A 13,770-nucleotide genomic window follows, 5' to 3' on the forward strand; every position below is an offset into this window, starting at 1 on the left:
AAAATCTGATGATCAGAACCGCAATCTGCTCCAGGATTGGTTTTTACATTAGTTATTGACCATCTCCATCTTGAATTTATCAATATAAAATCAATTTGGTTCCTATAGTTATTCCTCGGAGATTTCAAAGTGTAGAGCCTGCGTGCGTGGTGTTTGAAACACGTATTTGTTATAGTTTATTTTATGTAAGTACATAATTTTAAATTAGTAGTAAATTTTGAGGGGTCATTGACCCAATGGACTTAGGGGAAAACTGCCACTACTTTTTATATCGAATACAATGTTATGACGATCCATGGATTTGTATTATGTGAAGTTACAGCAATCAATATCGAATAGAGCATTGAAACCGGTTTTCAATTTTATCAAAAAAAAACTCCGATATTGACTTTTTTACTACCGATGAATATTAGAAAAGATTTTATTTATTTTGTCGCCATTCCAATCATACATCAAGATGCTGTTTTCACTAGCGTCAGTAGCGACAGTAGCTTCCTAGTCGTTTTAGTTATCATCACTACTACAAACCATGCCCGCCAGCAACACGCTGAATATTTTCATTGTTTGATTTTATTTAATGCTCACAGACTTGTTTAAAAGTTCTTAATTTTACTATTTTTTGTTTACTTATTTAATGTACTATTGAATTGGTTAAAAAACAAAGCGTAGTGTGTTTTCAGAAATGTATGTGCTTGTTAAGTTGAAAATGTTACTGTTGCGTTTGAAATACATTCAAATTTTAGACTGACAGAGTAATGGTGTTTCTCATGTGACTGATTCATGTAGTTGCACTGTATTCTTCAGGCTTAAAATGAAAATAAACCATTTATAATTCTCAGAACCAGACGACTATGGTTCTGATTTGTTTTATCGTGATGTCGTTCGAAGTAGTTCGTTTTCATTAAAATTATTTTCAAGAAACTTCGTAGTACAATTTAATGCCCTAATTTTCCATAGCACTGAATTTCCACATCTAAATAATTTCTAAATCATTTGTAAAAAAAACATTCAGAGAATTTTTAAATGCTCAAATGAAAACAAAATTCAAATGAGGAATGGGTAACATGCAGTACTGCAGCACTAATAGTGAGCAGCACCATCTGTTGATATTTTTAATGGTTATTTGATTTATATTGTGGTTTTAAACTTATGTAAAAGTGCGAACTTTTTGCTGTAGATGGCAGTAATGTCTACGTTTTTCTTCGCGTTATTGGCAATATTATTATTAATGTAGCTACGTTAGTTTATTGTTGCAACTTACAAGAAAATAATGAAATTAAAAAATCAATTAAATTTAACCTGTTTATTGTTGACGAAATAATAAATATATTGAACTGATATTACATATTTAAATCATGAGTGCGACGTTTGTTTGTGTGTGTATCAATTACAAATTTTAATCGTGAGTGCGATGTTTGTCTGTGTCAAATACAATCATAAAAATAAATTTTGTATGAAATAATTAGGTAACATCGTCTTTATCACTAACTGGTTTGTTTTTAGTTTGTTCCCACAGTTCAACCATCAAAGGTCACATCTGATATCGTGTTTTTATAACATTCAGTCCTCAGGTTAGTGCAATTTTCAAATTAATATTTAAAGTATTTTATAACTTTCTGTTAAAAAAACGTATTTTAGGTATCTGCTCAAGATTTAATATAATTAGCAAAACTAAATGTAATTAAATATAACTACTTTTCGACTTTTCGACTTTTCGACTTTTTACATTTTTTTTTTTTTGCACCACAACAGGCCAGGAGGCCTAATTACAGTGGTGAATTACATCACAGAGCACCCAGGCTTGAGAAAAATCACATTTTAATTTTTGTGTTCTCACCGGGAATCGAACCCGGAACCTTCCGTGCGTGAATCAAGCGTCTTGACCACTATACCACGGAGGCCTTTTCTATGTCTACCAATTTCGAGAGTATTCGTCTATTCGTCAGGACACTAATTAAACCAAAATACAAAACCCACCTTCACCATAGTTATTGCACAAAAATATAAAACCAACACGACATGTATTTTAATAAGCACATGCACTGATTAGGACAAACGTGTACTGATTAGATTATGAAAATATTTTATATTCAACAATGTTTGATTATGTCCAAATGCTTGCAGACTGGCTGGATTTCCTCCCTAGGGAGTTGTTCGTATTTAAATTTATTTCAACAGAGAGGGAAAAAGTTTTCGAGAAGGGAATTTGGAAGTCTAGGCATTTACAGGGCTTATGACCTGTCATTGGCTGGTTTAAGTGGCCACTTTACACACTGTGTAACATTCACCATTCTGCCCATGTTTGAACATCCACATTTCCTCAACTTTTCCATCTGTTGACTTTTGTGAAGTAAAGTAAATGCCTAGACTTCCAAATTCCCTTCTCAAAAACTTTTTCCCTCTCTGTTGAAATAAATTTGAATATTTTATATTGTTTGAGAAAAAGTTGAATAAAAAGGGAGAGGGAATGAAGTTTTTAATAAGTTTAGGGTGACCATTACAATGAAACATTGTAAAACGGGCTGTATTGAAAGATTGTTTGATTATTGATAAAATGAAATTATTTAATTGCATAAAATACCTGGGAGTAATCATTGACTGTCAACTTAAATGGACCAATTATCTTGAAATAATTGTTAATAAACTGAGATATTCAACCTATGTGTTCAAACGGCAAAGTATTTACGCCCAGCTAAATACTATTAAAATGGTATATTATGCACTAGTACAGTCATCGCTTTCCTATGGAATAATTAAATGGGAGGAACTTACAACAACCATATTGAAACTGTTAAAAAATTCATATTAAAAATAATGCTTCACAAAAATCGCACTTTTCCCTCTTTCCAATTGTTCCAAGAAGCTAAACTTTTAGACATAAGACGAGTATATTGGTTTCAATGTCTAAAATATATATTTAAGGACTAAGATTTATTTACACGTAATTCAAATAGATCAAGTCAAAGAAGGAACTAGAAATACCACATTGTAAAACGAGGCTCGCACAGAGACATGCGTATTTTATAGGCCCAAATGATTCCAAACGTTCAAAATTTTCCTTATTTTAAAAAACACGTACTATCCTGGATTCAAACTAAGAATATGAACTCTTTTTTCTATGATACATTTTGTTGCCCTTTAATAATAAGGAATGTTTTTATGTTTTTTTAAATATTTTTTATTTCCTTTTTTAATTGCTATAAAAAAATACAATTTAATCTTTTACAGAATATTATTTTCTCTTTTTTACGTTACACAAAAATATTATAACTGTCTATTTATTATACGAGCAAAAATTCATTAACATTTTCTTGTATACCCACGAACAGGCATGCCTTTGTGGGAAAATAATTGCATTTTAATTGGTAAACACCTGAATTATTTAACAAACTAATTTTATCACAATATTTGAGTTTGTCCAAATGTTCGTAGACAAAATACTGGATTTCACCCCCTAGTGTGTCATTAAGATCAACAAAAAAACTTTGTTAATATTAATGACTCCCGAAGGGGTGAAATCCAGTCTTTTGTCTACGAACATTTGGAGAAACTCAAATATTGTAATGAAACCAGCTAGTCCAAGAAGAAGTTTAAAAATTGGAAAATTGGAAAACAGGCGTTGCTTAGTATGTGAAATAATTCAGTCAAATGAATCTCTCCACAACAATAAAGGTTTCAGCTCTTTAACTTCACTAAAATCAACAGATGGAAGAATTGAAGAAATACGCATGTTCAAACATAGGCAAAATGGTGAATGTTACACAGTCTGTAAAACCAGCCAATGACAGGTCATAATCCCTGTAAATGCCTAGACTTTCATATTTCCTTTTCAAAAATGTTTTCCTTCTGTTGCAAAAATCAGATCTGAATAACTCCCTCAGGAGGAAATCCAGCCAGTCTGCAGACATTTGGACATTTTCAAAACATTGTTGTATATTTTATAATTTATATTAATGATTTTTAATATTACGTTTTTCAATTTACATTTATTTAGAAATTTTTAGATTATTATGATTTTTTAGTTTTTTAAGAATCATTTGAAAAGAAAAAAACACATTTCTAAAAATAAGGTCCTGCCTTTCTCTGCCTACACAGGAATTTCCTAGCTAGTCGGGACCTGAAACAAATAACCTCTGAACATTTTTAAACCGTTACTTCTACTACTACCATCACGCCATTTCCCCGTAGGGGTAGGCAGAGAGAATGAACCGCCACACATGTCTATCCTGGTCTATCTTCCATATTCATACATCTTGTCATACATGCCCTTCGGTTCTGTCTGCTTTTGACAGGACCAGACTTAAGATTTTGGTTTATCTGATCATGCCACGTCTTCCTTGGTCGTCCTCGTCTCACGTTACCGTTCATTTTCGCCATTTATACTTATTCACGGGGGAGTGCGGATATTATCCATGGCTTTATCCCACTGAGTTTCTCCAGGGTATGCTTGGTTACAGCAGTTTGAAGACTAGAAGGAATGTGTATTTAACAACGCACTTCTTTCGATTGTTGCGCGGTATTATTGACAACCCTGAAATTATGCGGAGCATTAGCTTTTATGTTCCTGATAATTACCTTAGACAGCGTCAACATAGACTGTTTCACATTCCAATATACAGGACCAACCTGCCAATGGTTATGCCTGTTGGAAGGGCTATCCCTATGTTGAACAATATCACTCTGGACATTGACATTTTTCACGTCTCTGAGGGAGTTTTTCGTTACAAGATTCTCTTACTTTTTTAACATATTATTCTTTGGATATTATGTACACTAATGTGTTTTTTTTTACATATACCTAATTTTAGCTAATTATTTCTATATGTATGAATTAAGATATTTTATTTTGTAATGTACATATATATGAATAAATAAATGATAAATGATAAATGATATTCTTATAAGCAATTACTGTGCTTAGTGCTCCGTTCATTTTGTTGCCCGCATTCACTTTCCTTTCAACATCTTTTTCGACTCTTCCATCTCTTGAAACCATGCTTCCCAAATACACAAATGCTTCTACTTGTTCAAGACATTCGTTGTTTATATTTACTATGCAGTCAGTAACCTCACTTACCATTTCAAATACCATTTTTAAACTGTGAAATAAATAACTCACGCTTGCTCGCAAGCCCAGTGCATCTCCGCCGAGATTTCCCTGGAGCGTCGTACAGGGCCATTAAAAATGTTTGTTTTTCTCTCTCGGGACTCAGCGTGTTGAGATAAGTTTTGTTTACAAAAGCTTCAACGATTACCTACCTCTTAAGTAAGAAGTGCACAACTTACATTTTAAAACATTAGTCGTGAAACAAAAAATTTCTTTTCTGTCACTAAAAATCATCTCTGACAAACATGTAAGTAACTTTTTCAAAAATCAGATTTTTATAATAAACACAGAATTTTGGAAAAAAAAATATCACAATCATCATCATTCCCGTTTCACACCTAATGGTGCATAGGACACTGCACTAGTGCATCAATCGCAGCGTATCTTGATCATTTTGGTAATGAAAGAAATATGATCAGTCCTACGCTTCAGATACAAGTCCTGGGCCCCGATTATTCAAGTAATTCAAGTTATGATGTTGCACCTTGAATCCGCAGCATATATTATTTATTTATTTATTTATTTATATACGGCATTTCTGCCATTTACATATATGTGGTATAAAGAGTGCTTAGAAATAAAAATATTAAAAAAAAAAAAATCGAGTATGAAATATTAATATACGAGTACTATACACATTATTAATTACTTGAAATACATACATATTTTAAAGAAATTATACAATAACAAAATACATTAATCAATCAAATTATAACTATTCCAACCCAATCTTCTGAAGATGATTTGCTCTTTTTGATAAAAATATGTTGGTCACTTTATTTTTTAAGTTAGGCAGAGATAAACTAAATATATCAAAATGTGATGCATATTCATTCCCGGTATTCTGTAATCTAACAATAAGTGAGTTATATTGAGCTACCGTTCGACAATTTTGACAATAAAATATTGTAGATGTTCTGCTTAATCTAGGTGCTACATAGAATGAAATCAATTTCAGTAGATCAGGGGTATCAAACATTGGTTTTATTATTTTATATAAAGTCATAAGATCGGTCGATGTTCTTCGTTCTTGCAATTTAGTTAATTTAAGAGAGTCTAAAATTTTGTTATAATTTAAATATTATGAATATTATGAATATTATGTGCAGTTCTGTATGTAGGAACATTATAAATGTACACTGTATGGTCAACTATATTTGTAATATATATCATAATGTGCAACTGTGTGACCAATATTCAAAAGTAGATATATTTTGAATAATATGTACTTCATTTACATTTACATTTCTAGTAATATTATAAGTTTTGTATGATTAGTTATTTTATGTTATGTTTAATTTTCATGTGACAACATTAACAATAACAATATTGTGTGGAAGCCACTAATTGGACTTTATGATATGTATTTATGGTATAATGGTAATTTATAAATTTATAAATGTCTGTTGGCTTTCCAATGAAATAAAATAAAAATAAAACTATGCATTACAATAAGAAGTTAACAGAGTTATCTTCTATAAATATAAATTTTATACTTATAATTAGAAATCAAACACTGATTTGAGTCTACTAAACACTTTATTTTATTTTTACAAATATAAACATATAAAAATAAAAACTTCGTGACAATTGTTTCGCCTTATTAGGGCATTTTCAAACGAATGTGAAGATTATTTGGATTGAATGTCCTTATATAGTTATATAATTCAAGGTACTTAAGTAGAAAATAAAAATAATCTTATGAACTATAGCATGTACATTAATCATAATTAAGGGAAAAACCGTTTGAAAATGCCCTAATAAGGCGAAACAATTGTCACGAAGTTTTTATTTTTATATGTTTATATTTGTAAAAATAAAATAAAGTGTTCAGTAGACTCAAATCAGTGTTTGATTTCTAATTATAAGTTTAAACATGGAGTTCTACAAAATAAACACCAAATCAATCATTAAATTGTATATTTGAAGCACCAACTTTGTGGTTATTCATTATAATAAAATAAATAAAACAACCTGATTTTTACCACTATTTTTTTTCCACCTGACGAAGAAGCTTGTTTGCTTTGAAACCGGTCGGTGGAAAAAAAAGTGGTTAAAAACAAAGTTGTTTTATTTATTTTATTCAAGTTATTTTCGTCTGTCTATAAAGAAAAATCGATATTTCTGTACGAAAATGATTGTATTTGCATGAACATTTAAAGTATCTTCATTGGTAACCTATAATTGAACATGTTAAAAAAAAATTGTATGTATATTCTGCTTTTCATACAGAAAACTTAATTTTACTTTGTAGATAAAATTGAAGATTAATGTTAACTTTCCATGTAATCGGGGCCCAGGGACTTTGAAATATTTTACTGTGAAAATACTCTTTTAAATGATAAATTGTCGGCCTCGTGGTGTAATGGTCAGCGCGTTTGCCAACCTTGCAAGAGGTCTCGGTTTAGATTACCACCATGGTTGATATGAAATATTATTTTTTTAAGAAAAAAGGTGTTTCCATGATCACAATACTAGAGCAAATCTAAAAATTCCATAAAAAAATGCGGAATTACAAAATTCCATTAAATATAAACTAACTAACTAACTAACCATCACGCCATTTCCCCGGAGGGGTAGGCAGAGAGGATAGAACGCCACACCACTCTGTCCTGGCACACTTCCTTTGCTTCCTTCACATTCATACATCTTCTCATGCACGCACGTCGATTATTCCGACTTTTCACATGACCACTTTCAAGAATTTGTTGTACTTGGTCATGCCATGTCTTTCTCGGCCTTCCTCGACTTCTACAACCAGACACATTCGCATCATAAATCTTTTTAGCCGTTTTTTCATCATTCATTCGCTCCACATGACCGAACCATCGCAAAAGACCTTTCTTAATTTTGTCGATAATGCTTAACTCAGCCTTGCATTCTGCTCTAATTTCGACATTAGGGCACCTATCATACATTTTTTTTTCCGCACATTCGCCTGAGGGATCGCATTTAAACAGCATTTAGTCTTCTTTCGTCCCTTTTTTTCCAACTCCATGCTTCGCTTCCATACATTAGGGTTGGTACCAGAACTAATAACTACTAACTAACTAACTAACTAATTTAATATATGGCAATAAAAATAATATAATATTGGAAAAACATTTATGAATTAAATATGTGTCCATTGTTATTTATTTATTGAATTATACTTTTACATTGTTTGTATTCTATTTTTTATACAGAATAATGTTCCCTCACTGGGGTGTCCCGTGCCCAGGGAAACATTTTACAAAATGTAAAACGTGCCTTAGATTAGCAATTTAACAAAGTTAACATAATAATAACAAAAAAACGTAATTAATCCAACTAACCTAATTATCATTAACATAATAAACAATAAAAAACTAAAATAACAATAATAAACATAGACTAATAAAACAAAATTCATAAACAGTACACACATTTTACCTATTTGGCTTGATCCACTCATCGATCTGTGCGCAACCCACCATCACTATCCATTTTTTAATAGCAATTTTATATTGCGAGAACCTACTAATTGTTCTTATGGATAATGGAAATAGATTGTACACTAACCGAGTATACCTAATCCTCTTTGACCGAAGGTTGTATTTATTTTTTTGCAGCATCAGGGTGGAGTATCTAGTAACTCTTGTATTTGTAACGGAAGGTAGAGAACAATGTTTACGTGCATATAGTAACAAAGCTTTTACATAAAGTTGTTTTATAGATTTTACATTAAGATTTTCAAATATACCGAGGGAGCTAGTTCTGATTGGGACTCTTAAGATATTTTTTATTAAAGCTTTTTGTGCAATTGTAATTTGCTTGATCAGTGTGTCATTTGCACATCCCCATCCAATTATTCCATATTCCAAAATTGATTGAGTTATTGCGTAATATATTTTTACAAGTTCTTTTAGGCTAATTATATTTCTGATAGTATAAAAAAGTAAATTAGCTTTTTACATTTATTTTTAATATGTTCAATTTGATTAGTCCATCTTAAATTCCCATCTATATAAATTTCCAAATATTTAATTGAATCTACTCTGTCCAACGATTTACAAATACATTTGAAATACAGAATTTGGTTATTGTAATTACAGCTGTAAATAGTTAAGGTAGTGGTCAAGATGCTTGACTCACGCACGGAAGGTTCTGGGTTCGATTCCCGGTGAGAACACAAACATTTTAATAATGTTTTTTTCAAACCTGGGTATTTTGTGATGTAATTCAATACTGTTATTGGGCCTCCTGGCCTGTTGTGGTGCAAAAATAAATATAAAATAAGAGAACAAACAATAAGAGAAAACATAATAATATTTTTATGTGTGCCCTATTTCAAGATTCTAAATAAAAAATAAAAGTATGTTATTTTATTATTTATTTATTTATATTAGATTCGTATTTTGACGTCTGAACAATAAAGTTATTTTGTAATAAAATAATACGAGTAAAGAATACAGTGAAGTATGTGAAATATAAGAGAACTTTGGATGAGTGTTGTAAACTCGATGGCAGCCACTCTCGGGTGAAATTCCTGAAAAATGAAATCGAGTAGAGATAGTCATATTAAAAAAAAAACATGTAAGTCGTGATATATTTTTTGGAAGTGATTCTGTTGTTTAAAAGCATGTTTTTTTGTATCAATTATTATGAAGAAAAACAAAATAATTCGTTGAAAATTAGGTCAAAATATTGTTAATTCATTAAAACAAATAATATTTGAGTAGTTTGCTAAATTACTTTAGCACGACCTTGCAATAACATGAGGAAGATTATGAGTACCGGGTGGCTCTAAAACTATCGCCACGCCATTTCAGAAGAAAAGACAGAGAGCCACACGTGTTTATCCTGACATACATTCATCGCTTTTTCCACATTTATACATCTTGTCATACATGGCAATAGATTGCGCCTGCTTTTGACAAGTCAAGACTTGAGTTTTTTTATATATTTTTTTTATTCAGATAAACAAATATATATACAATACTACTACTAAATACAATTTTTATATAAATTCAATACATATATTTACATTAACGTTTCCCATTACGTAGAAGGAAAAACATGTCTCGTGAACATAATGGGGAGTGACGTCTTACAATAATTTTAATATTTTATTTTTAGTTGATAATATTTTTAGGACAGCATAAATTGCAAACAAACAAAAAAAAATAGTTTTTTGTAAAACATCCATTGCATCCAATATCCCGTAGGGCTGAAGTTTCTCATTCACTCTTGCCAAAAATATATGTTTTCCAATAATATTAGGTTTTGTCGGAGTATGGAGTGAATGGTAACCTGACAAGGGCTATTTCGTCACTGTACAAGGACAGCACAGCATGTGTGAAGGTGAATGGGTTTATCATATCGTGGTTTAATATTCCCGAAGAAGTTAAACAGGGATGTGTAATGTCACTATTGTTGTTCAACATATACATCGATAACTGTATGAAAGAACTGAAAGATTTAAGAATGGGAGCAAAAATGAGGGGTATAACTGCTAACTGTCTTCTATATGCGGATGATGCCGTGCTTCTTGCTAGCAGCAAAGAAGACCCGCAATTCTTGGTAACAAAAGTCTACGATGTATGCAAGAAAAGCCGCTGGCATCCTTTGTGGTGTAGTGGTCAAGACGCTTGACTCACTCACGGAAAGTTCCGGGTTCGATTCCCTGTGAGAACACAAAAATTCAATGTTATTTTCTCAAGCCTGGGTGTTCTGTGATGTAATTCACCACTGTAATTGGGCCTCCTGGCCTGTTGTGGTGCAAAAAAAAAAAAGAAAAGAAAAAGCGATTTGCTTATGAATGTTGATAAATCGAAAGTGATGGTTTTTGAAATAGATGAAAATAAAACTAAATGTGAGATCAGTGTGAACGGAGATATTCTGAATCAGATCAGAAGAATTTGTGTACCTGGGAAGTCAATACCTGGGGGGTCCAATTCAAAACAAATATAATTTTCGGTTAGCGCCCTATTGATTATGGTGTACACTGTATTCAATGAAACGTGTTAATATTGTTCATGAAGTTTTTTTACTTTAATTTTTAATTTTTGGAGCACAATTCCGGTAGAAAATAACATAAATATTAATTTATATTTTTAATGAAACAACTAATTAGGTAATAATTATTATTACTTAGTCCTTCTCTGTTTTAATTCAAGGATATTAAAACATAATATACCTATCTTCCCGTAATTAACAATGAATTATTAATAAATTTAATTTATTTTAATATAATTATTTTCATAATTTTCATTCATTATTAGCATTCAGCATCAGCGCATATCGACATTTTTTTTTGCAGGAAGGTAAGACGTTCAGTCTTTTTCAGGTGCCAGTATAGGGACTATGAAATATTCTAGTATAAAAACACCTTTTTAACCTTTTTGGGCCTAATATCGCACGCAACTACACTGGCTCAGTATCAGACATAGAAGAAACATTCACATTTTATCACTTCTTCACAATATTTTAAATAATCCCACTTCGCCTGTTTATCTGAGAGAGTTCTTCCGACATCTATCACAACTCGGACTATCTCTCCGTTCTAGTAACGAGAGAACCCTTTTAATACCCTTTCATCGCTCTAACTTTCTTGCCTCCTCTTTCACAGTAGTAGCTGCTCGATTGTGGAATAATCTATCAAATAATGTTGAGATTGTCAAGGTTAAAATGTCACTATCTAAATATTTCAGTTGTTCCTTTATCCTTCTTCTTTCCCCATCTCCTCTCCTCTCTTCATAGTAAAGTGTTAATTTTTTTATATATATGTAGTTTTTAAAGTTAATTTTTAATTTTGTATAAAATCGTAAGATGTAATATGTCCATGTACTTGTAATTTTCTCAAACCTAACGGTTTGGGTAGGTAGGAAGAAATTTCCTTAAGGCAATATGCCTGCCCTTATATGTATATAAATGATATATGTATATAGGCTGCCTCACGCACGGAAGGTTCCGGGATCGATTCCCGGTGAGAGCACAAAAATCAAAATGTGATTTTTCTCAAGCCTGGGTGTTTTGTGATGTAATTCACCACTGTAATTGGGCCTCCTGGCCTGTTGTGGTCCAAAAATAAAAAATAATAAATAATAAATAAAATAAAGTTATTGTAAAAATTAACATTTGTTTTTGCTTTATGTTTGTATGCTATGTAATTAAAAAAACAATCTAAAATATATATAAATTATTAAAATATAAGTCATTAAATTGGGAATGGTTAATATTTTTTAGAGGCTTTTTGCCGAACTTCGTTGAGCAAAATTTACATACATGAAATTTTTTTGAGTTTCGTGGTGAAAATCATGATAAAATGTGTATTTTAAATTTGTGTGAGCGGAAAATTTTGTGATTTAAAAAGTGTTGGTGATTTCATGCTGGGGCATTACATTGAAATAAATTATTTTTGTCTGTCGGTTAATATCCTATTTCAGTCCAGAAATGTTTCTCAGAGCTTATCTCCGAAATCTTTTGTTAGTGAAACCCCATATATAGGATAGATAGGATAGGTGGAAATGTATCATAACGCAGTAGGCGGAAAACAAAACGGGGTGAGGAAGCAAGCCACGAAGTCTATGGGAAACGCCAGTTACTGGTGTGTTTTTGATTTTATATGTTCAAATTTTCAGACTTCTCTGTTTATTTCTTTTTTCTAGGAATACTACGTCAGAAGCCATGAGCGTGGTCCGTGCTGCTAAATCTGCCCTTAGGAAGAAGATGAAAGATATCATGAAAAACATGGATCCTGAAGATAGAGCTGAACAGTCAAAAACCATTATTGATAAGGTGATAAAAACCATTAATCTTAAAATGTAATTTAAGCTAAAGTCTATATTTAAATTTATTTCAACAGAGAGGGAAAACATTTTTGAGAAGAGAATATGGAAGTCTAGGCATTTACAGGGCTTATGACCTGTAATTGGCTGGTTCAAGTGGCCACTTTACACACTGTGTAACATTCACCATTCTGCCCATGTTTGAACATCCACATTTCCTCAACTCTCCCATCTGTTGACTTTTGTGAAGTAAAAGAGCTGAAACCTTTATCACGCGGGTGAGATTCATCCGGCTGAACCAAATCACCTACTAGGCAACGCCTGAAAACAATTTTCCAATTTTTATACTTCTTCTTTTACCGGGTAGTAATTCAACAATGTTTGATTATGTCCAAATGCCAGTGTATTCCCTTCTCAAAAATGTTTTCCCTCTCTGTTGAAATAAATTTAAATATGAACAACTCCCTAGGGAGGAAACCCAGCCAGTCTGCAAGCATTTGGACATAATCAAACATTGTTGAATTACTACCTGGTAAAAGAGGAAGTATAAAAATTGGAAAATTGTTTTCAAGCGTTGCCTAGTAGGTGATTTGGTTCAGCCGGATGAATCTCACCCACGTGATAAAGATTTCAGCTCTTTTACTTCACAAAAGTCAACAGATGGAACAGTTGTTTTCCCTCTCTGTTGAAATAAATTTAAATATGAACAACTCCCTAGGGAGGAAACCCAGCCAGTCTGCAAGCATTTGGACATAATCAAACATTGTTAAGCTAAAGTCATTTGTATTTTTAACAATAATTCTATTTCATTTCATGATTATACTCTATTTTAAAAATAAAATCAGCTTATTGTTCAATCGATTCAGTTTAGAGGTGCATCGGGAACACGAGACCTCGATTTGTCGATTTTAGCTA

The 13,770-nt window shown here is 31.7% G+C and overlaps 1 protein-coding gene across 3 annotated transcripts in view; it reads left to right on the forward strand.

The window, feature by feature from the left end:
* Nucleotides 1-13,770, forward strand: part of Mthfs (methenyltetrahydrofolate synthetase) — a 45,610-nt gene that overhangs the window by 22,091 nt on the left and 9,749 nt on the right. Inside the window, exons 1-3 of one of the 3 annotated variants that reach the window (XM_088242888.1) lie at nt 1,365-1,402; nt 1,504-1,571; nt 12,736-12,865. In XM_088242888.1, the coding sequence (XP_088099014.1) occupies nt 12,755-12,865 (111 nt within the window). In that variant the 5' untranslated portion in view covers nt 1,365-1,402; nt 1,504-1,571; nt 12,736-12,754. Of the gene's footprint in view, nt 1-1,364; nt 1,403-1,503; nt 1,572-5,268; nt 5,355-12,735; nt 12,866-13,770 lie in introns of those variants that run through there. The other 2 variants (XM_088242887.1, XM_088242889.1) reach the window with 2 other exon arrangements.

This window comes from Micrasema longulum, unplaced genomic scaffold (assembly GCF_059751315.1).
Source record: "Micrasema longulum isolate JH-2025_06_02 unplaced genomic scaffold, ASM5975131v1 h1tg000174l, whole genome shotgun sequence".
NCBI lineage: Eukaryota > Metazoa > Arthropoda > Insecta > Trichoptera > Brachycentridae > Micrasema > Micrasema longulum.